General features: G+C 36.6%; 1 protein-coding gene across 3 annotated transcripts in view; it reads right to left on the bottom strand.

The window, feature by feature from the left end:
• Window positions 1-22,731, bottom strand: part of rbms3.L (RNA binding motif single stranded interacting protein 3 L homeolog) — a 343,617-nt gene that overhangs the window by 246,803 nt on the left and 74,083 nt on the right. For all 3 annotated transcript variants that reach the window (XM_018267467.2, XM_018267469.2, XM_018267468.2), the window contains exon 2: window positions 289-455. In XM_018267467.2, the coding sequence (XP_018122956.1) occupies window positions 289-455 (167 nt within the window). The remainder of the gene's footprint in view (window positions 1-288; window positions 456-22,731) is intronic.

Raw genomic sequence — 22,731 nt, 5'->3', positions numbered from 1 at the left:
TAGCTAGGGATGGGCAATTTTTTTCGCCTTGTTTCACCGAAAAAAATACGCTCATAGAGAAAAAATAAGATGTGCGTCAAAACAATTTTGCCGCATGACAAAAATTTTTTGACACCCATAGACTTTAATGGGCGTCTGCGACGGGTCAAATTCGCCCATCCCGGCATATTGAGCTTGGACAACAGCAAAGGACCAAATCAAACATCTGTTTCTTGACCCACATAAAACCATTTCCTAAGCTGAACCTCCACATGTTCCAGGACAAATAAGTGTTGAACATGAACTTACGGTTGGCACAGCTTAATGAGGTCCTGGTCCGTGGTACATGGCGGAAGTCCTCGAATGTACAGGTTTGTTTTACTCAGCTGCTCTGCATTGCTGTTGCTGCTGTTGTTACTGCTGTTTGTGCTGGGGCTGGGCGGAGCCATGGGGTGGGGAGCTGACGCATAGGACTGCTGGAAAAATGAACAAGATATGTTACCGGTATAATTGATGTTGCTGTGAATTATCAAGACCAGTGGCATTTGCACAATATAATATGAGCCCTGCAATCAGTTGCCTGATTGCTGCATTACAATTACTCCAGCCAATAACAAAAGAGAAAATTGGATAACCATAATCAAGTAATTTGTTCCCTGCTAAGGAATTACACCTGTAATAAAAGTGAAGACAATTTGACAGGACACTATTAAATCCTCATTGCACCCTAAACGGTGGCCATGCCAAATTAAATGTAAGTGAATGAGAACTCTACTAGCCTGCACTGTCAGTTTTTTTCAGTTACCTAACTTAGCGCAATTACAGTGCAATTTTATCTTATTTTATTACATTATACACTGCTATGGAAGGTTTTTATCGCCTTTAATTATTTCACTCCTAGTTAGTCCACTTTGGAGGCAGCACAGTTCCATAGCCCAATAAACTCAATCCAATTCCGCATACATTTTTAAGTCCTTCTTAAGTTTTAAACAGAAAATATTGCAAGTTAATTCATTTTCATTGGTTCTGTCATATGTCTCATCAATGTGTTAAATATCATGAGCACACTCTAAGCCAGAATAGAATTGATTACATTAAACATTTTTAACATTTTTATTAGCCAATTGCTTACCCCTTAAAAGAAAAATATAACCAATTAATAGGTATTGCTCATTTCCCATGAAATAGACAATAAAATATGTGAGCAATATTTCTCCACATATTAACATATATATTGTACATATAAGGAACCACATCCTCTTCGGCTGATGATGAAGATAACATAGACAGGGTCCGACTGGGCCGGTGGGACACAGGGAAAAAACTGCTGGCCCAGTCAGACGTGCTCCCTGCATGCCCCCGCTGATTCCAACGTACCTACCTGCCCCTGGTGCGGCTGCAAGAAAAAAAATGTTTGTGCGGGGGCGGTGAGGGATTAGAGATCGAGCAAGAAGGGGCAGAGGAGGATTTGTGGCTGAGGTGGAGGGCCCAGGGGTGTGTGGGGGGCCCCGAGGCAGAAGTCCTGGTGGGCACGGGTCCCCCAATGACACCAAGAGGCATGAGGTCAGATACCTTTGAGGGGTGTACACAGTTAGGTTAGCTAATGGTAGAAGTTCTAGAACAGATTCTGTGGAGTTCAGGGTAGCCGGTGAAAGCCTATATAATGCTAAAGAAAGCAATTTAAAACTAGCTGAGCAGCTAATGCTCCATCTAGCAGTAAAGAAGGGGTCAGTACCCTGGCGGTACCCCACCAGTTAGAGGAGCAGACTGACCCTAAGTGAAGTGAAATCTTAGGTATGTGGACAAAGGAGTAGTTAAACACCCTATGATCCTTGTACTGCTTCATCTCTTCATACTGTTGGGAGCTGTGGGGAAACAATGGTAGAACCGGAGGAAATCTACTAGTGACTGTAAATATACAGTAGCCACTACTGAGCTCATCTTAAAGACTGTGTAGACCTCCGGTTAATTACATTCTACATGTTTCTGCAGGTCTCTTCCCTTTGTCTGTAAAGGTGTTGTGGGTACAAGAAAGGCTTAATTTAGCCATTACTACAAAATGTTATACAACCAGCGGTACACCACGTTACACATGACATATTTCATTAAAAGATATTACCACTTCTGCCCAAGGGAACATATTAATCTGCACATTCTGCTTTTTCATATGAATAGGAACTACTGTACTTTAGATTTCCTTGGGGGACCCTTCTCAACCCAAGAATGGTGTATCAGCAGATGTTGAATGGAGAATGGTGCCGCTGCTCTGCTCTAGTTTACCACCTTTTCTAGAATAATTTGTACATTAAGTGGCAGGTCGGACCCATTCGTTTTCAGTAAACATCACTATAACAGTGCAGTCCTATTTTAACTAAGATACCATAACAGGTTTCTTCAGTTCAAAAATATAGGTACAGTGTACATATTTTTGTACAATATGTATATCTATAAATCTCTCTTTTGCATTAATATTTCAGAGGTACATGCTCTTAAGTAAAAATATTTAAATTTTGAAAATGATGTGACGCCATTAAAAAGGAGTTGCCTGTAAAGTACTAATAGCTGGACAAAATGACTATGTACTATTATCCTTTATTTATACAGTGCTGATGCATTCCACAGCAGCCTATAAACTTGATTGTTTTTATCAACTAGTCCAACTAGAAGTCACAGTTTCATTTCCAAAAAACACTAATGTTAATTTAATGTGTATTAAACAAATCCATCCAAAGAAACATTGGGAGAAAAGAACAGATTGCAAACAGAGAGTGTACTGGTAAGTGACCCTAAATGAGAACTAAAGCTTAACTAAAGAAGCAGCTAGAAATGTTGTATGTTATGTTTTGAGCTTCTTTACCATTCCAAGGCAACCACAGCCCTTTATTGGGGAAGATCTGTGCCTCCAAAGATGCCCCAGTAGCTTCCCATCTTCTTTTCTGCTGATTCACTGCACATGCTCTGTGCTGCTGTCAGTTACTGAACTTAGGGGTGGACACCCAATATACTGTATATACACAATAGAAATGTCACAATATAAAGCTGATTAGTACTTAATACAGATAATTACTATGACAGAAAAACCTAATTTTCTGCTTGATAATTAGGTTTTCTGCTTGAAAAAGCGTTCACTTCCTGACACTTTGGACACTCAGCATTGGGTAATCTCCCCATGATTTTCAGATTACAAACTATATTCATTTTTAGGGTTTAGTTCTTCTTTAAAGGTTGTTACTGTGTGGTATTACTGTTTTTTATACACACTTGTTGTGCTTTTATGAACTGCTTCTTTGTAAGTGCAGTGTCCAGATAGCATTTAAAGGTATTTCGCTGTCAAATAAATAATTTACTAAAAGCTATAACAATAAATAAAGTAACACAATGCAGTTTTATGGTAGCAGGTGTCATTTACTTTTGTTGGTAGAACCATACTTCAATCTAAACCTGAAAATTTAAATAAACATAAAGGCAGTAAGGACAGGGCTCATTAGCACTATGCCACACCAGTCAGGGTTACAGGGGTGTCACTACAGAGGAAGCAAACTCTGCAGCTGCAGGGGGACCCAGGAAGTATAAGGGCCCCATGAGGCACAACATAATGAGCAATTTAAACATATATAGGTAAAAAAAGGACAATCTCTGGTTATGTAGGGGGCCCTAAATTTAATTTGCTTTGTGGCCCAGTAATATTTAATTTCTCCACGGCAGGGATAAACTATGTTTAGGTTTGTCCCTAGGGTGCCGTTGGGGGAGGGGCACATTTCTACTGAAGTTGTAGACCCTGTGAAAGAGTGAGTAAGTGGAATCATTCTGAACTCTAATTGCATCAGAACACACAGGACATAGTACATTTGAAATACACAAAAATATAATATAAAATTTGAACTTCTAGCATGGTAGAACACTGAATTTGTGCAAAAATGCAATACAATATTAAAAGGTGATAATTAAATTATCTAATTTGGTCTGTTTTACTACTCTATGGCAGGATTTTTGGACTTAATTATATAAAAAAAGAAATAAATTGAACCCAAAAAGTTTTTTGCATGATTTGGATTTCACCAAATTGTTAGAATTCAGCTGAATTAAATCTGAATCATTAATGTCACATGCAATTAAAGGTCTGGATAACTAAAAGGGAAACCGTTTCTTCGACAGCTGATGCAACTGACTGTAATTGGACTGAAATATTAATTTAAGATCCAGGTAAATTATTCAGTCACAGAGCTGTAGCACTCAGAACAGTGTTGTTCAAAGCACATTCTGACAAACGGACATACTGATACACTTACCTACTTTAATAATTGGGTTAGTTCTTTAATACTACGGGAACTTTGTCTGTTTGAAGGTGTTAATAACTGGAGAACTGTAGCAACCCTTTGATATGCCCCATATTGTCTGCAATTGCAAGTACAGTCCACCTACAGTATTGTATGTAAATTAGAATTTTCATAGAATTTACTTGCTCTTTATAGCAAGAGGTCAAGTTTTACAAAGCTGTATAACAAATAGGTACAGGAATGATAGCTCTTACTCATTAGAGAAGTATATAAAGATACAATGTATGTATTTGTTGGAGAAAAAAAACAATAAATAAAGAGAAAAAAAATAGTTACAGGTTTTACTAAGTGGGAGAATCATTGTCATTTTCTGTTGAATAAGAACAACAGAAAAGTACTTGTTGTCTATATTTGTTTTTGAAGCACTACTCTGTAATAGGAAAACATTCTGCAACATAAATTAATATTGCAGCTATCAAATAGAAATATTTGGTATTTTATCAACACATTGCACATAGGGCACAACAGTTTTCTCCAGCAGAAGCCTGGTGATCAAAATGCCCTTGACACAGACAGCTGCTCCCTAGTCATTTGAATGGGAAATGTGTTACATGTGTACATAGTTACATAGTTAAAAATAAAGACAAACCAACATCAAGTCCAACCGTTCCAAATGAACTCCAGTGCACATATTTACACACATACTTATACCAGATCTATAAACTCACATATAAAAAAATTACTATTTATAATATATACCTACTGTATGCTAACTTTTGGATCGTATGCTTGTGCAAGAAATCATTTAAGCCACTCTTAATGGCATTGGTAGATTCTGCCATCACAACATGATCCAGCAGGGCAGTCCACACCTCCTCTACTTCAAACTTAAGTTCAGTTCCCCAAGTATACCCCAAGGGGTGTCCTTTTGTTCTTTGATCTTTTCTATTTGAAAAAAATGTCCTCTAATGCACTTGTAACAAGTATTTGTGTGCGCTCATATGAACCTTTTCTCCAGAGAAAACCCCACACCTTGTCATTCTTTCCTTGTAGTGTAATTCTTCCATTCCTTTTACCAGTTTACTTGCACATCTTTGTGCTCCTCTTAATATCCTTATACTGAAATAACTGGAGTCTAATACTACACAGCATACTCAAGGTGAGGCCTTACCGGGGACTGAAAAAGAGGCTTAATTATGTAAGACAACACTTAATTTGCTTTAGTAGCTACTGCTTGACACTGCCTGGAGTTACACAGTTTGTTATACACAAAAATCCCCAAATCATTCTCAACATACTACCAATAAGTGCATAACTCACATTTGTTATTTGTAACAAAGCACATAACCTTGCATTTATTAACATTGCTATTGCTATTTGCCAGCTGCTGCCCAGTGATCCAATTGCGTTTAATCGCTTCCAAAGTGGCAGCACCCAGGATGGAACATGTAGTTTTGCACAATATATGATCACCAGTAAAAATAAACATAGTACTCACAAAACCCATCTCAAGGTCATTAATAAATAAACTAAAAAGCAAAAGACCTAGCACAGACGCTACCTGCAATATGACACATGCTGACTCAATCTTGCCGGGACTGTTCGGGGAACACTTACTTTCACATTCTTCTGTGCTAGTGTCACATGTAATGCATTTCCCATTCAAATGAACTGACATTATCTGCCAGCAGGCAAGGACATTTGAATTGCCATGGTTCCTCCCAAGTGTCTTTTTCAAAACATGAAGTGTGCCACAAGGCTAAAAAGAAAGTTTACCATAATTAAACATCTGTTTAAATGTATGTATGAGGTAAGGTCAATCAATTATAGTATAGAAGTGTTTTGAACATTTACTTAAATATCAGGTTTTACTTTGTATATATTGTATGTTATTCCTATGTCATCTCTTGTGATCTCCTGTAAAATAACCAGCATATAACAATCTTATACTGTAATATATACTCTATCTAGGGGCAGATTTACTAAAGGGCAAACATTTGTAATAATAAGTGGCCACTTTAAGCATTTGCACCAACATTTCTAATAAAGATGTCTATACAAACAATATGTACCGCCCTATTCAAGGTGACCTAATCTTAAAATGTACTAACGAAGTTTCACTAGGCAGAACTTTTGCTATGAAATGTTCGCATTGCCAAATTAACACTAGTAAAACTTCTCATTTTAGTGAATTAGTGTAGTGGTAACAAATTTATGCCTGGCAAAGTGGCGTGAAGTGTGGCAGGGCCTTCACTTGCAAAAATTTACTCTTTAGAGAATTTGCCACTCTGTCTATCTGTCAGAATTGCCACCCTAAATCCAAAACAAGTGCTAGGCTCCCTGGTCTTGGCTCTGCTTCTGCTTGTAGCAACCGCCTTTCTTAATAAGAGCTGGCAGGTCTTAATAAGAAAGGAGCCTAGCAAGAGTTCTGGGCAAGCAAAGAGGCACAATTGTTTACCAAGGATTTTGGACAGAAGGAACCAAACGGAATAGCGTGGTCAGACAGGCCAGGTTTAGACAAGCAAAGTTCAAGCAAGGTCAGACAGGCTAGGATTAGGACTGCAGAGTTCAGAATAGTAAGGCAGGCAGGCAAGGGTCAATACCAGTATAACAAACAGGAACAAGGAATAAAGCCAGGAACTAAACAAGTTAGACCTAACAACAATGAGTTTCATTCAAAAACCCCTTTAAATACATTTGAATTTCGCGCCAATGACATCAACACGCCGGCTCATAAAACTGGCTTGTTTTATCTTTTTATCCATTTCTCTAACAATCCATCTATCAATCTATCTATCTACCTTAGATACATGAATAACTATATATATATATATATATATATATATATATATATATATATATATATATATATATATATATATATATATATATATATATATATATATATATATATATATATATAATTCTCTGTACGGTTTACTTTGTGCTTACTTTGAATGACATGCTCTATGGTCAAGGCCAATTCTAACTTTAGAAGGATATGGTAACATAAATCTGAGATGTGATTTCTATGTACTAGAGCAGCTTATGTGCCACTATCAAAAGAGCTGTTGTGCTATACAGTAAAAGTATTTATGGAGGGTTTAAATCCCATTTATTATGTAAATGTATTATGTAAATTATGTATCAAAAGAGCTGTTGTGCTATAAAAGTATTTATGGAGGGTTTAAATCCCATTTATTATATAGCGGTTTTGTCTGCATCATTGGAATAAACTCCTTGACCTTCAAAACATCTGTAGTAAAGTTCTAACTTTTCCCTTTCTGGTTTCAGACCTTATAAATGCTAAAAACTTGAAAAAGGTTTATACCCGAAACATGTAGTGTTGACACTGCTAATAAATGAAACACTTGCAGTTTTGAAAATACTGCCTTGATGCGGTTTATTCCTACTAGATACATTATTCTGATTACTTTGGGGAGTGTGACACAGGCTCCTTGGAATCTACAGTAATATATCATTTGGAATTGAAACCAGCAACTTGCCTTACCTTCACCAGAAATAAAGACTTTTTTCAATTGCTTTTCATTTATTAATTTTTTTTACCATTTTTCCAAAATTGAAGTTTAACATTCCTGTCTCTGGTGTTTCAGCCTGGCAGCTCAGAAATTCAGGTGCAGATTCTGAACGATTACAATTTTGCAACATTTAGGGGCACATTCATTAAGCTCGGGTGAATGAATAGAGGGAAAAAAACTCGAATTTCGAGGAGTTTTTTGTTCTCCACGACTATCGAAGTAGAATGATTTGAATAGATCGAGCCAAAAAACGCTGCGACTATTCGCCCATTCGATAGTCAAAGTACTGTCTCTTATAAAAATCATTCGACTGCCTACTTTGCCAGATTAAACCTACCGAATTGCTTTAAAAGCCTATGGGAAAGTCCCATAGGCTTTTTTTCTAAGTTTTTGGTCGAATAAAAAGGCATTCGATCGATCATTCGATCAAATGAAAATCCTTCGATGGAATATTCGACTATTTGCCAGCGCGTAAATTCGCCTGAATTCCCTATTCGATTCTATTCCCCAGTCAAATTTCGAGGGATTTAACCCCTCGAAATTCGACCCTTGATACATCTGCCCCTTAGTTGATTTCTCAGCAGCATCTGTGGAATATTAGCAACTATTGTATCAGTTCTAACAGCTGCCTTTAATGAAACCGAGAGATTCTGCTCAGCAGGGTCAAGGGTCAAAGATAAAAAAATGTATCAACTAAATGTATCAATTTAGTACAGTCAGTGACTGACCCCACTCCCAGAGATGCTTCAGAAAGACATAATAAGGTCAAAAATGAAACTTTAAACTTCACTATTAGAAAATGGGCACAAATAGAAAATAAAATCAAATCTTTATTTCTGGTGACCTGTCTGAAAACAACTGAACTGAATGAAAACAAAATGTAAGTTCAACAATGGTGGTTCATTTACTAATACTGCAGGTTTGCACATGAGCAGTAACCAGTCAAATGTTTGCTTTCATTGATCTGCTCGCTGATCTGTTGTTACGGGTTACTGCCCAGGTGCAGCTTTGCCTAGTGTTGATAAATGCAAGTAGTAGTGTACAATTTAAGACTGTTAAGAAATTGTGGAGTTTCAGGAAAACAGACGCTGTGTCAGGCTTCACAATATGAGGAGATGTGAGCTGGTCTGAAGTGTGACTAACTGTTCAGGTGTAAAAATAGTTCAGCCGGGGTCAAGGCAGGCAGAGTTCAAACATAGTCTAGGATGTAGGCCAAGGTCAAGGCAGGCAGAGATCAAGCATAATCGGTAAGTAAGCAGAAGTCAAAATCAGAATCATATCATCAGGATACAAGTTCACAGGAGCAAAGTTTATAACCAAGCACAGAACCATTCCCTTCCTTTTTAAGGAGGGTGTTTTGGCGCCAGATGTAATGACGCCTGCGTCCAGCATCACGACGATGCGCACGTTCACGTTAGTGGACATTTAGACGCCCGCATCAGTTTTGGCACGATGAGCACATCTTGACGTCTGCAATAGACCTGAGCACGCGCTGAATCCTTACATGCTGTATAGTACTGTATCTCTTTGTTCTGGAAGTAAGGGGAAAAAGGAGTAACACTGGTTATATGACAATCCACTATATGTCTCTACCAGATGGGATAAAGAAGCTTGGGCAATTCCAGACAAGATGTTTCCAAACAATAAATAATGTTTTCTTTGATTTCTTGGCGGCTCAAAATGCCGGCCATCTGTACAGTGAGTCAGAATTTACCTCATTACAAGAGAACATATTTAATTTGCCAATGTTATATTACATTATGTTTTCAATCAGGATGTTGTGGCCTGACCAGACAGAGGATGGTGAGCGTATGTCTGATACAGATATCATGGTTTTTTTTGCATTCGAAGTTGCATTTGCTTGTCATTTTGTTGATATAATAACAACACAAATGTTTTTTTTGTGAGAGTGAAAACAAACAAAATCTAGATGTATTCAGGGTTTATATATACAGGTATGGGATCTGTTATCCAGAAACCCGTTATCCATAAAGTTCCAAATTATGGGATGGCCATCTCCCATAGACTCCGTTATAATCAAATAATTGAAATTTTTAAAAGTGATTTCCTTTTCTCTGTAATAATAAAACAGTAACTTGTACTTGTTTCCAACCAAAATATAATTAATCCTTATCAAAGGCAAAACAAGCCTATTGGGGTTATTTAATGTTTAAATGATCTAAATTACAGAAAAATCCCTTATACAGAAAATCCAAGGTCCTGTACATCCTGGATAATGGGTCCCATACCTGTATCTATTATCTGTAAGCCTATTCTTCATAATTCTTAGAACTGGTGTTAATATCCAATTGTTTCTTAATTTATGAATAATTTTTATTTTATATGGCACATATCAGGAGCCAGTTATCCTTCATAAATATTTTTTTTTGGAGTGCTGGAGGATGCCAGGGTAACTGTCACCCAAACAATCACGTGCTGACAAGTGCTGACAAAAACTAAATTTCTGATAAGCTTTTACACATTATGAGTAAATAAGGACCTATGAATTTTACAGCAAACACTGGACAGGTAAAGATTTAGCACCTCTGATTTCTATAGGGGCAGCATGTGTGCATTGCTTAATCTATAGTTGATCAGGTAGCACCTATTTTTCTGTATATTCAGATTATGTTTATGATCATTCATACTGTACTACTATTATATGTAATTAGATTTTTTTCAGTTCTACAAACATAATCCTATTAATTTTAAAACAATGTGGGGCATTTTTATTATGCTGTGTAAAAAACGGCAGGATAATACACCTGTCTTTGCCTTTTTTTCCGTGTATTTTCTTGGAGTGACTTCCGCCAGAAGCAATGTAAAATAATAACGGCAAATCTGGCGTTTGCATGGCGTAAAATTACATGCACCATGTAATATTTTACACAGATTTTTACACCGTTTTTTGGCCGAATTTAGTTTTACACAGCATAATTAATATGCCCCTTAGTATTTTATGTATGCTTTAGTCCTTCCTACCCCCCAAGAGAGTATAAAAAGCTGACTGGTTATACTACTTCATGAAGAATGATATCTGTCTGAAGCAAGTGCCTCAAGGACAGTGGCTCACTTTCAGCTACGCTGTGATGTCTCACCGACACTGACAGATGAGTTTCTTTAGCCTCAAACAACCTAATGGAGCTTTAACCAATTTGCATACTGGCTACAGCTAAGTTAAATGGATACAAGTATGTCAAGGACATTAAGCAATGAAAATGTATAAAATAAGTACCTACAATACAGCAATTGATACCTTACCTTTTATACTTCATGTTATTTAAAACATTAGAATGAAATACTGATTATTGCGCACAAGTTAACAGCCGTAGTACAGCACAATTCATTTAATCGTTTTGACAGTTTGCTGTTTGGTAAATTCTTTATGGGCCAAACTGTCAATTATATCCTTATAATACACAAAAGCCATGAATATCCTGTAAATGATATCCTTATAAAAGGTGAGTTCTGATGTCATCCGTTATAAACGGTGAGTTCTGATGTCATTTCTGTTACATGACTCACTGAATCTTGTGTATTATATAGTGAATAAAGTACCCCCTGTTGCAAAATATGAGGATATTAGAAGTTACCTTGGAGTTCCATGACCTTTATAAAAACTCTCGGCCTTCGGCCTTGTGTTTTTAAATGGTCATGAAACTCCTCCGTAACTTATAATATCCTTATAATTTACAAGAGGGGGTACTTTATTCACTATATAATACACAAGATTCTTGAATATCCTGTAAATTCCATCCTTATAATACACAAGAGCCATGAATATCCTGTAAATTATATAGTAAATAAAGCACCCCCTCTTGTAAATTATAAGAATATCATAAGTCACCGAGGAGTTCCATGACCATATAAAAACATGAGGCCAAAGGCCAAGTGTCTTTATACAGGTCATGGAACATCGAAATAACTTCTAATATCCTCATATTTTGCAACAGGGAGTCCTTTATTTATGATAATACGCAAGTTTCAGTGAGTCATGTGACAGAAATTACATCACTAGTCACTGTTTATAAGGATATAATTTATAAGATATTCATGGCTTTTGTGTATTATATAGTGAATACAGTACCCCCTATTGGAAAATTTAAGGATTTTATAAGTCACCAAGGAGTTCAATGGCCATATATTATTTATATTTATATAATACACAAAAGCCATGAATATCTTGTAAATTATATCCTTATAAACGGTGAGTTCTGATGTCATCAGTTATTAACGGTGAGTTCTGATGTCATTTCAGTCACATGACTCATTGAAATTTGTGTATTATAATAAATAAAGTACCCCCAGTTGTAAAATATGAGGATATTAGAAGTTACCCTCGGAGTTCCGTGACCTGTATAAAAACACTCGGCCTTCGGCCTCGTGTTTTAATATGGTCCTGAAACTCCTCGGTAACTTATAATATCCTTATATTTTACAAAAGGGGGTACTTTATTCACTATATTATTTATACAGGTCATGGAACTCCGAGGTTACTTCTAATATCCTCTTATTTTACACCATGGGGTACTTTATTTATTATAATACACAAGTTTTAGTGAGCCATGTGATAATGACATCACTACTCACGGTTTATAAGGATATAATTTACAAGATATTCATGGCTTTTGTGCATTATATACCTGTACTTATAATACACAAAAGCCATGAATATCTTGTAAATTATATCCTTATAAACGGTGAATTCTGATGTCATCAGTTATAAATGGTGAGTTCTGATGTCATTTCTGTCACATGACTGAAACTTGTGTATTATAATAAATAGAGCACCCCCAGTTGCAATATATGAGGATATTAGAAGTTACCTCGGAGTTCCATGACCTGTATAAAAACACTCGGCCTTTGGCCTTGTGCTTTTATATGGTCATGGAACTCCTCAGTAATTTATGATATCCTTATATTTTACAAAAGGGGATACTTTATTCACTGTATAAAAGGTGCATAGTGATGTCATCAGTTATAATTTGTGCTTACTGATGTAATTTCTGAAACACGACTTACGGAAACGCGTATTATAATAAGTAAAGCATACTCCTGTTGAAAAATATGAGGTTAGTGGAAGGTACATTGGTTTTCTATGACCTGTATATGGTCATTAAACTCCTTGGCGACATACAACATCCTTATATTCTACAAAACAGTTTTACTTTGTTTTAATAGAACTATAATTTGGAAGGAGCACACCCTAATTAATACTGGTGCCAATCCCATGGAGACTGCCCAAATGAAGCCTTTGTGCAAATATATTTGTTTTAATGTCGGACTGCATGGCACACAATTTACTATGAACCCTGCTCTCAGAGCAAAACCAATAAGCTCACTGGCACCAAGATGGACACTGCTTAAAAACAAAAATACTCATGCTACTGTGTATCTAAGCAGGGGCCGCTCAAAGGAAGTCAAAAAAGGCCACCCCAACCCCAGTTCCTCCATGTGAAGCAGTTTAGTAGCTGGAACCTATATACAGTATAACAACCATATATAATCACAGGCAGCAGAAGTACTGAAATAGCTTGAACAAAGCTATCCTAACTTAGATGGCCACAAATGCAGTAGGGATGGTGCATGTGTGATAGACTATTATGCTCCTATAACCCCTCTAATGCCAGGAGGGGTGTCCTTAGAAGTAATGGAATAGTCATGGGCTCATAGACTACAATTCTTAGCATACCTCACTCTCAACATGCACATGAAACAAATGTCTAGCCTACTAAACTTCAACCCTAGCTTCTATTTATGTAGACGCTGTAGAAGGAATACAGAGCCTACTATAATACATCCCCAATATTACAGAGAACTAATTCCCACACAAGCAGACAGTAGCTTGGCATCTTTACTGTATGTTACAAAGGATAATATACACCTATTAACATGATGATCATTATAGCCTTATAAATTACAGTATGGGGTACATGTTTTGCATATTTATACACGTTACAATAGAATATGGAGCAATGATCATATAGAGGATAGAGATGATAGGGGTCACTCATCTATTATCTCCTTACAAGTGCAATAAATTGGTGCAATGCATCCTTTCTTTGGACTTTGTTCACTTCTTTTTTCTCTTCTTTTTTCTCTCTTGTATTGTGTTTATGTTAACACAATTCTTATTAATTTCCTTTGGTGTTAGATGTTGTCACTGTTGCACTATTTACTTAATTGTGTGCATGGAAATGTTAATAAATAGGCCCCTTATAGTAAACACACATAATTCCACTGGTATCTTGGTTCACAACAATAATTATTCTCTGTGCTATTAACTTTTTTAACTGTGCGAAAACTTTTTCTACTGCTAAAAGCGTTAAGGTAGCTTTTGTTGTGATTTCTTATATTTATGACTGAACTTCCTATAGAAACATTAATTTCTATTCTGGTTTATATTCACCATGAGACTTAATGGCCTTATTTCAAACACATCGTTAGCAGTTCTTCAATCACTTGCACTGTGTGCGATCCTCATGACATCCAATCTTCTCCCCTATACTGTTAACGTTTGTGTCTAGCTTTATCAAACTAGATTGCAAGTTGTTTTGGAAACAGCTTTGCTTCCTTTAAGCTCCAGTTATTGGCATTTTCTTAGATTGTTAATATGTTAATATGCTATAGACACCGTGTGCTGCCATAAAAAATAATCTTGGACATGCATAGAAATGATAAAGTAATCCCAATGTTATCATCTTGTAGACAGTTTTTGCACATTAATAATTCTATGAGTAACGCAAGAGCTGATTTTTATACAACATCAAAGTATTTGTATTAACTTGACAGGTTGTCCTTGACAGTGAATCTCATGGGGGCTTAGGCAATCCTGCTGCTAGTACTCAATTAATCTTCTTGTTAGGGACCACCCATGCTGACAGCTCTCTTTTCTCAATAGTCACCCTTCCAAGAAGCAAATGTCGTCTCCTTATATGCCCTCCGCTCGGTCGAAGAGATTAACAAACTTGTACATAGGTTTGTGCTGTGTAATTAGTGATTTTAATGAAAAAACTGAACGCAAAGTACAAAAGGCATACTATAAAGAATGACAGCTAGTTGTGTTTTAAGAAAGAAAAAAAGGGGAATGATAAAGTGTTATAAGCAGTTTTATGTAGCCAGATCTGTCAAGAATAGACCATAAGAAGTTAAGACAATAGAAGTCTACATATATTTTGTTTTAGTCAATGGGAGTTTTTTCTTGTGGAAACTTTTTTTGTCTCTGCAACTTTTTAGTCCAAATGCATGAAAGTCAATGGGCATTTTTCTTATGGCGAGTTTTTTTGTCTCAGTGATATTTTTGACTCAGTTTCTCAGATGAGGAAATATGGAATTTCGCCGCAAATCTATGCCTGACAAAAAAATTCACTCATCACTAAAGGCCATCTCCCATTGACTCCATTTTAATCAAATAATCCACATTTTTAAAAATGATTCCCTTATTCTCTGTAATAATTAAACAATACCTTGTACTTGGTCCCACCTTAGATATAATTAATCCTTGCTAGAGGCAAAACAATCCTATTGGGTTTTATTTATATTTAAAATATCTTTTTAGTAGACAAGGTATGGTGATCCAAATTAATGAAAGATCCCTCATCCAGAAAACCCCAGGTCCCAAGCATTCTAACTAACAGGTCCCATATCTGTACTGATGGGAGCAAAGGAGTTCTGAAAACCACACACATGCCTTAGATTAATAAACATTTTGAGATTCATATTTTTAGCATTTGGGAGACCCTTCAATTGCCCTTCAAATGCCCTTTTGCCATCATCATGTACTTTAAACAGTATACAGCTTGTGACTACAACTTTGCGTTAAGCGAGATGTTGAATTCTGGTTGAATTCTGGTTCACAAAGGAATTTTTTACGCTTGGAAAGCGTCGTAATATATTATGCAAGTGACGAATCACTTGGTGCTAGTTCTTGAACACTTTATGCAATTTCGATGATAGCAGATTATGTTCTGTTCTATACACATTTCTATGCACATCCTTACGGCTAAAGCTTTGGGAAATATGTGGCATTTCTGTTCCTGCTCATCTCATTTTGAGAAGTAATTAGTTATGATTGCCTGAAATATTTCATACTCTCGGTGGAATTGTTACTCTTCATTTATCTTGGTTTCTGAGTGTCACTTATTCAAAGGACACAGTGCAGTGTTCTACCAGAGATATAGATCCTTCAGGGAATTGGGTGCTTTGAAGCCTTTAATATCCTTAAAGCAGTGATTTAACCACTTGGTTTCTGGGACAAGGAACAGATCAAACAGAAAACGTATAATTTGCAATAGTAAGTGAAGTCAGTTGTTAATAGTTAATAGCAGGGCCAGAATAAAACTAAAATCTCTATAGACAAAACCAAATTTTATGTTTGAGGAATATGGGTTTTATGCCCTTTAAAGTTAATAAGCTATCACTGATGTGCAGAAGTAAAGGCTGATCTTGTTCTAAATGCATGTTAAGGGATCCTGCCTGCATGAAATAAATGTTTACACACTTTTCATTAATGTTAGTGTGATTTCTTCCTCGGCTCATTGTAGCTTGATGGTAATGAAATGAGTACTGGCACGGCTGTTTGTTGTCAATGCCTAACTGTTACATCCACAAGCACAGCGAGTTAAATGTTGCCAAGCAACTACACTGGATCCAGACCAAGAAAAGCAAAAAACTGCTGATAAGACCAATACAAAACTACGATAGTCTTACAGTTTGTTCAGTAGTAAATCTCTTGGCTTGAGAACATTTTATATTTATGTTATATATGTTTTGACCAGAAAATGTGCATGCTGTTAATATGTTTACTACAGTTTCGTCTACGGATACGGCCCAGGGGCAAATGTATTTACAGAACTTTATTTGAATGACTAATTATTCTTCCAACGCTATACTAAACTTTAACATTTGTGTAGAGATCAGGAATATTTTATGGAGCCGGTCACGTAGGCTGGACGGCACAAACCCAAGTGCTGTTATTGCAGGAAATGAAAACCTCAAGCTGATTTTGCAGCATAAAAATACTTTTATAGTCTATGCTTATATTACAGGGCCACTATATACCTTCATTTCTTTATATTTGGCATAGTGGTGTAACTACAGTAGATGTTACTGGGCCCCACAGCAAATTCATTTTAGGTCCTCCAACATAGCCAGAGGTTGTCCTGTTTTACTAATATATATTGAAATTGCTTATTAATTCGGGCCTCATGGAGCCCCCTATACCACCTGACCCCCCCAGCTGCAGGGTCCGCTTCCTCTGTAGTTACACCCCTGATTTGGATAGATAATACAATAATATATCATACATGTATGGGACCTGTTATTTAGAATACTCTGGTCCTGCCATTTTCTGGATAAGGGATATTTCTGTAATTTGGATCTTCATACTTTAAGGCTACAGGTATGGGACCAGTTATTCAGAATGCTCGGGACCTGGGGTTTTCCGGATAAAGGATCTTTCTGTAATTTGGGTCTTCATGCCTTAAATCTACTAGAAATTAATTTAAACATTAAATAAACCCAATAGGCTGGTTTTGCTTCCAATAAGGATTAATTATATCTTATTTGGGATCAAGTACAAGCTACTGTTTTATTATTACAGAGAAAAGGGAAATCATTTTTAAAAATTTGGATTAGTTGGATAACATGGAGTCTATGGGAGACAGCCATTCCGTAATTTGGAGCTTTCTGGATATCGGGTTTCCGGATAAGGGATCCTATACCTGTACTAAAAAATCATTTAAACATTAATTAAACCCCATTAAGCACAAGGTACTGTTTTATTATTACAGTGAAAAAGGAAATCTCTCTAAAAAATTTGAACTTTTTTATTACAATGGAGTGTATGGAAGATGGCTTTTCTGTAATTCAGAGCTTTCTGGATAAAGGGTTTCCGGATAACGGATCCCATACCTGTAATATTTTTTTCTCTTGCTTTGTTCTCCCCATAGCTTTAATGAAAGCAGGGTTAGACTGGGCCGGCAGGACACTGGGAAAAAACCTGGTGGGCTCTGCGCTCTTGTGGGCCCTGTCTGCCCAGATCCGCAACCAATTATGCCTTCCTGCCGCAAGCGCACATGCGCGGTGCAGCGGCAGGGTCCCCGGCCCCCTGTCCAACCCTGAATGAAAGTGTTACCAGCTCAGCTTGCAGTTTTAGCCCTGACTAAGCTGATATTTCCTCTCAGTTTCCTCAAACCCAAGAAACATGTTTTTGCCTTATAAACAAGAAGCCAAAAATGCACATGATGAGAACTGGAACAAGGCTAGCGAAATGGACTTTTAATGAGATTTTCTATAGCAGAAGCATTAACCTAGATTTTCACATGATATTCCTAGCATAGGCATTACCCTGTACTAAGAAGTAGCGAAGCCAGAATGAGGGTATTTATGGTGGTCCTTTAATTCGCTGCTGTAGACCCTTTACAACTCTTTATTTAGAGCTGTGCTTTTATTCACTTTTCAGAGTTACTGTAGATTAAGGTTAAAAGATCCTCTGAAAAATCACATCTCCAGCAAATTCAGATAATAGGGCTGCACTGATTATATATCGGGCTCAATGCAATTACTTTGCAATCAGTGTTGCCCAGCTAAGTGCATTTTATTAGACAAGTCGGGGATTTTTCAAATGATCGAGGAACTCTAACCTGTTGTATTACAGACGAATGACATTTACTGCTGGTGTGAGAACGGTAAATCCATAGTTAGAGATTACTATTGTCTGTTCTGCGGCTATATAAATGGCAAAGACTCTGATCTGGATTCATTTGGGATACGGCAGTAAAGCAATTCCTTGTTTTTCATTTTTGCAGATGTCCAGCCACCCCTATAAAATTCTAATATTTACTACTAAATAATAGCATTTTAGAGTGCTAGAAAAATTCATTGCTATAGCCAGACACTGCTAATGACATACACTGGAATAAGAAGCTCTGTGTGAAAAAGTAATCTCCTAAATGCTGTAACTGCAGATTTTCAATACAATGCATGTTCCTTAGCAACAGTATATGCACTCATGGGAATGCTCGGTGCTTCCCTCACCTTCGTCATATTTGTTTAATTTATTCCCATCGCAGCAAATATTCCTCTTTGCATATTTTACTTCCTTGCATAATATTAATTAGTATAGCATTCCCTTTGGACAAGTGTTTGCATTTATCTGTAACCAATGTAGGTATCATCAAATGTATGGACCTAGCTCATGTGACAGTTTTTTATAATGCAATGATCAGTAAATGGGTTTATTGTACCTTTAATTGTAGTTTGACTTAAATGAGCAAAGACATGATTTATGAATATCTAAAGCTAGTAGCTTCTTCAGTAACAATTTCCTTACATTAGAGAGTCACTCAAGTAATATTTCATAACATTTGATAAATGTCATTTGTAAATTAAGCTTTTCACTCTAGAAATTACCCCTCATGTTTACTGCTGTGCTGATGCCCTGAGCTAAACTTTAATCAGGGACCTTCAAGGAGTTCTCCCCATATCTATATTGATGTTCGTTCGGTACAACGGTTTCCTGAGACACTCCAGAAACATAAAGAACGTTAATTGTCTCCTAATGCAACTGACCCTACTTTGTGGTAGGAGACATAAATTGTAAGCTCAGTGGGTCAGAGATATATGTGAATCTGTAAAGCATTAAGCACTACACACGTAACGTTGATAATGATAACAATAAATTACAATCACGAAAAACTATTCTGTACTACAAAAAAGAAAAAAAATGCAGTTTATTGGTGTTCCTCCCTGATCAGGTCTAATGACATCACAAAGGAAGCAGATAGAGTAACATTAGTCTTGAACTTTATTCTAAAGTGATGCACTGGAATAGCAAAGGAGAGATTTTCCAGCATTTACCATGTGTTTATAAATTTTTCAGCTGGTGCACGTAGTCCAAATGTGTTCACCAACACACTTCCAAATCCAACAAGGGTAGAAGACTGCACTCCAAGTTAACACTCCGAGTTAAATATAAAATTGCACTTATGATTACTTATGGCATGATCACAGCAACATTTAGGACATAATGGTCATCTTTGACCAGTCTCTCTCCTTCTCTAGTCATATTCATTCTACAGCCAACACCTGCCACGTTTTCCTCTGCAGTATTGCCAAGATACACCTCTTTCTTTCACAAATTACTACCAAAACACTAACCCATGCCCTTATCCTATCCCGTTTAGACTATTGCAATCAACTACTAACCAGTCTACCTGACTTCCACTCCTCACCCCTGCAATCGGAGTAAAAAAACTTCGAATTTTTGTGCTCCTCGACTATCGAATTGGTGTAAATTCGCCTGAGTAGAATGATTCGAATAGATCGAGCGCAAAAACGCTGCGACTATTCGCCATTCGATAGTCGAAGTACTGGATCGAGCACAAAAACACTGAGACTATTCGCCCATTCGATAGTCGAAGTACTGTCTCTTTTAAAAATACTTCGACTGCCTACTTCGCCACCTAAAACCTACCGAATTGCTTTAAAAGCCTATGGGAAAGTCCCATAGGCTTGTTTTCCAAGTTTTTGATCGAATAAAAAGGCATTCGATCGAATGAAAATCCTTAGAGCGAATATTCGATTGAGCGCCTATTCGCCTGGCGAATATTCGCCAATTCCACTATTCGCGAGCGCGGAAATTCGCCCGAATTGCCTATTCGATTCTATTCGATTCTATTCCCCAGTCGAATTTGGAGGGATTTAACCCCTCGAAATTCGACCCTTGATGAATTTGCCCCTTAATGTCAACAAGCTAAAAAAAAGCAACAAATTCGTTTTTCATTTTTTTTTTACATAAAAAAATATTGAAAATTATACCATTATTCATATTCATTATTTGTAGCTCAAAAAATTTTGAATTGCAGGAAAAATACAAACGTTGATAAATCACCCACAATGGGACCAGAATCTAGTTATTTAAAACACTAAAATACCATTTCCAACAGGGCCCTAAATAAGCAATTATTCATTTTTCACTAGTTTGCTTTTTATCTGCAATATTTAAACAGTTCCTTGTACAATATTAACTAGGACAGTCTAAATCTAGGTTGCTTGCATAACAATCTGATGTTTTTAGAGACTTTAAAGAACCCTGCTCTACATTATGGAATTCTCTCTTATCTGGAAAACCCCAGGTCACAAACAGCTGTACAATCATTTCAGAATTGAAGTGGTTATGGTTCTGGGTCAAATATTCATGGCAGCTGGCACACCCACAGGGTAGCTACATCATACAGAATAATGTTTCTGCTTCCAAAGATCTTTTTTTTATTTACAGTACAGCCTAGTAGTAACTAGCATTTTCATGCATGTAGAGACATTGCTTTTTTTGATGTTATTGCAGCTTTTGCTTTTCTTGATATTTGCTGTGGAAATCATTTTACAGATACTCATTGCTTCACTTTTACTTTGTTCTAAAGGGAAACTAATATGAAGAGTATACAGTATGGCTTAGCAGAAATGCTTTTCATCCCATTTGGTTCTATAATACTATCCATTTCTGTCTGCTTTGAAGCTCACAGTTTAGATTATAATGTGTTGAGTGGTTGTCTCCACCTGCTCAAATAGCAAGTGTCTGCTAATCCTTTTATGACAGAGCTTTGAAAGAGAAAGTCATTCCAAAATACAAATTGGTCTTAGCAGACCATGGGTAATGTTCACAGACATATAACTGTAAATGTATTGGCTACATGTATACGCATGGCTATATGGAAAATCTGGATAGGTACCAGATAAAATGTATATTCAATGGATAGAAATATATTCCATTAAAAATTAAACATTTCTGTATGCTTTTTATTGGTCTCAGAATAACTATATGTACTATAACAGGCATGTTCTGTAAAGAAATTGTAAAGGCATTCTGTAGGTATGGTACCTGTTATCCAGAATGCTCAGGACCTGTGGTTTTCCATAGAAGGGATCTTTCTGCAATTTCGACCTTCACACCTTAGGTCTACTAGAAAATCATGTTAACATTCAATAAACCCAAAAAGCTGGTTTTGCCTCCAATAAGGATTAATTATGTCTTAGTTTGGATCAAGTACAAGGTACTGTTTTATTATTACAGAGAAAAAAGGAAATCATAATTAAAAATTTGGATTATTTAGATAAAATGGAGTCTATGGGAGACAGCGTTCCTGTAATTCAGAGCTTTCTGGATAACAGGTGTCATGATAACAGATTCCATACTTGTACAATAAAGAGCTTAGCTTCTATTTAGATCATTTGGTAAATACTCCTATACAGTAGATTGCATCGTGACTAAGAATATAATGTTCTTTGAACAAGCAGGTTTGAGGCAGGAGAGATTTGACCAGGCTAGATATTAGGGCAGGGAAGAGATGGGTTAATGAGTATGGGTTAATGAATAAAACATGCCTGCCCTTCACTTGCCTATCTGGCCTATCTAAATGTATTAATAAAACTGTGGCAGTTTTGTATACATCCTATATCCTTTATGTGTTCTTTTGGGGTTCCACCCAGTAAGGAGGGAGTTGGAAAATATGGGTGGTTGGCTAATGGCTGGGAATAACCTTTGCCTTGATGCCTTGATGTTGTCCAAGTCAAGCCTACATGGCACCATCATATACATGATTACACAAAAATTTCTTAACATATATCTGTAAATATTTTCCTATACAATGAATAATAGTCACATTTCTTTAAAATTATATATAAATAAATCACATAGTATAAAACATGACTAATTACAAATTACAGCATGGCTAATTATCCATGTATAAGTAATTATTGCAGGTTCATTCAGCATGACGGATTAGTAGTAGGGATGCATGCTGCATGACTGCTATCCAGAATGCTTGGGACCTTGGTTTTTCCAGATAAGGGATCTTTCCATAATTTTGAAATTTGGAAAGTCTACTAAACCATCATTTTGACGTTAATAAAACCCAATAGAATTGTGTGTCCAATAA

The sequence above is a fragment of the Xenopus laevis genome, chromosome 6L (assembly GCF_017654675.1).
Source record: "Xenopus laevis strain J_2021 chromosome 6L, Xenopus_laevis_v10.1, whole genome shotgun sequence".
Taxonomy (NCBI): Eukaryota; Metazoa; Chordata; class Amphibia; order Anura; family Pipidae; genus Xenopus; species Xenopus laevis.
This window is presented reverse-complemented; position numbering and strand designations above follow the sequence as displayed.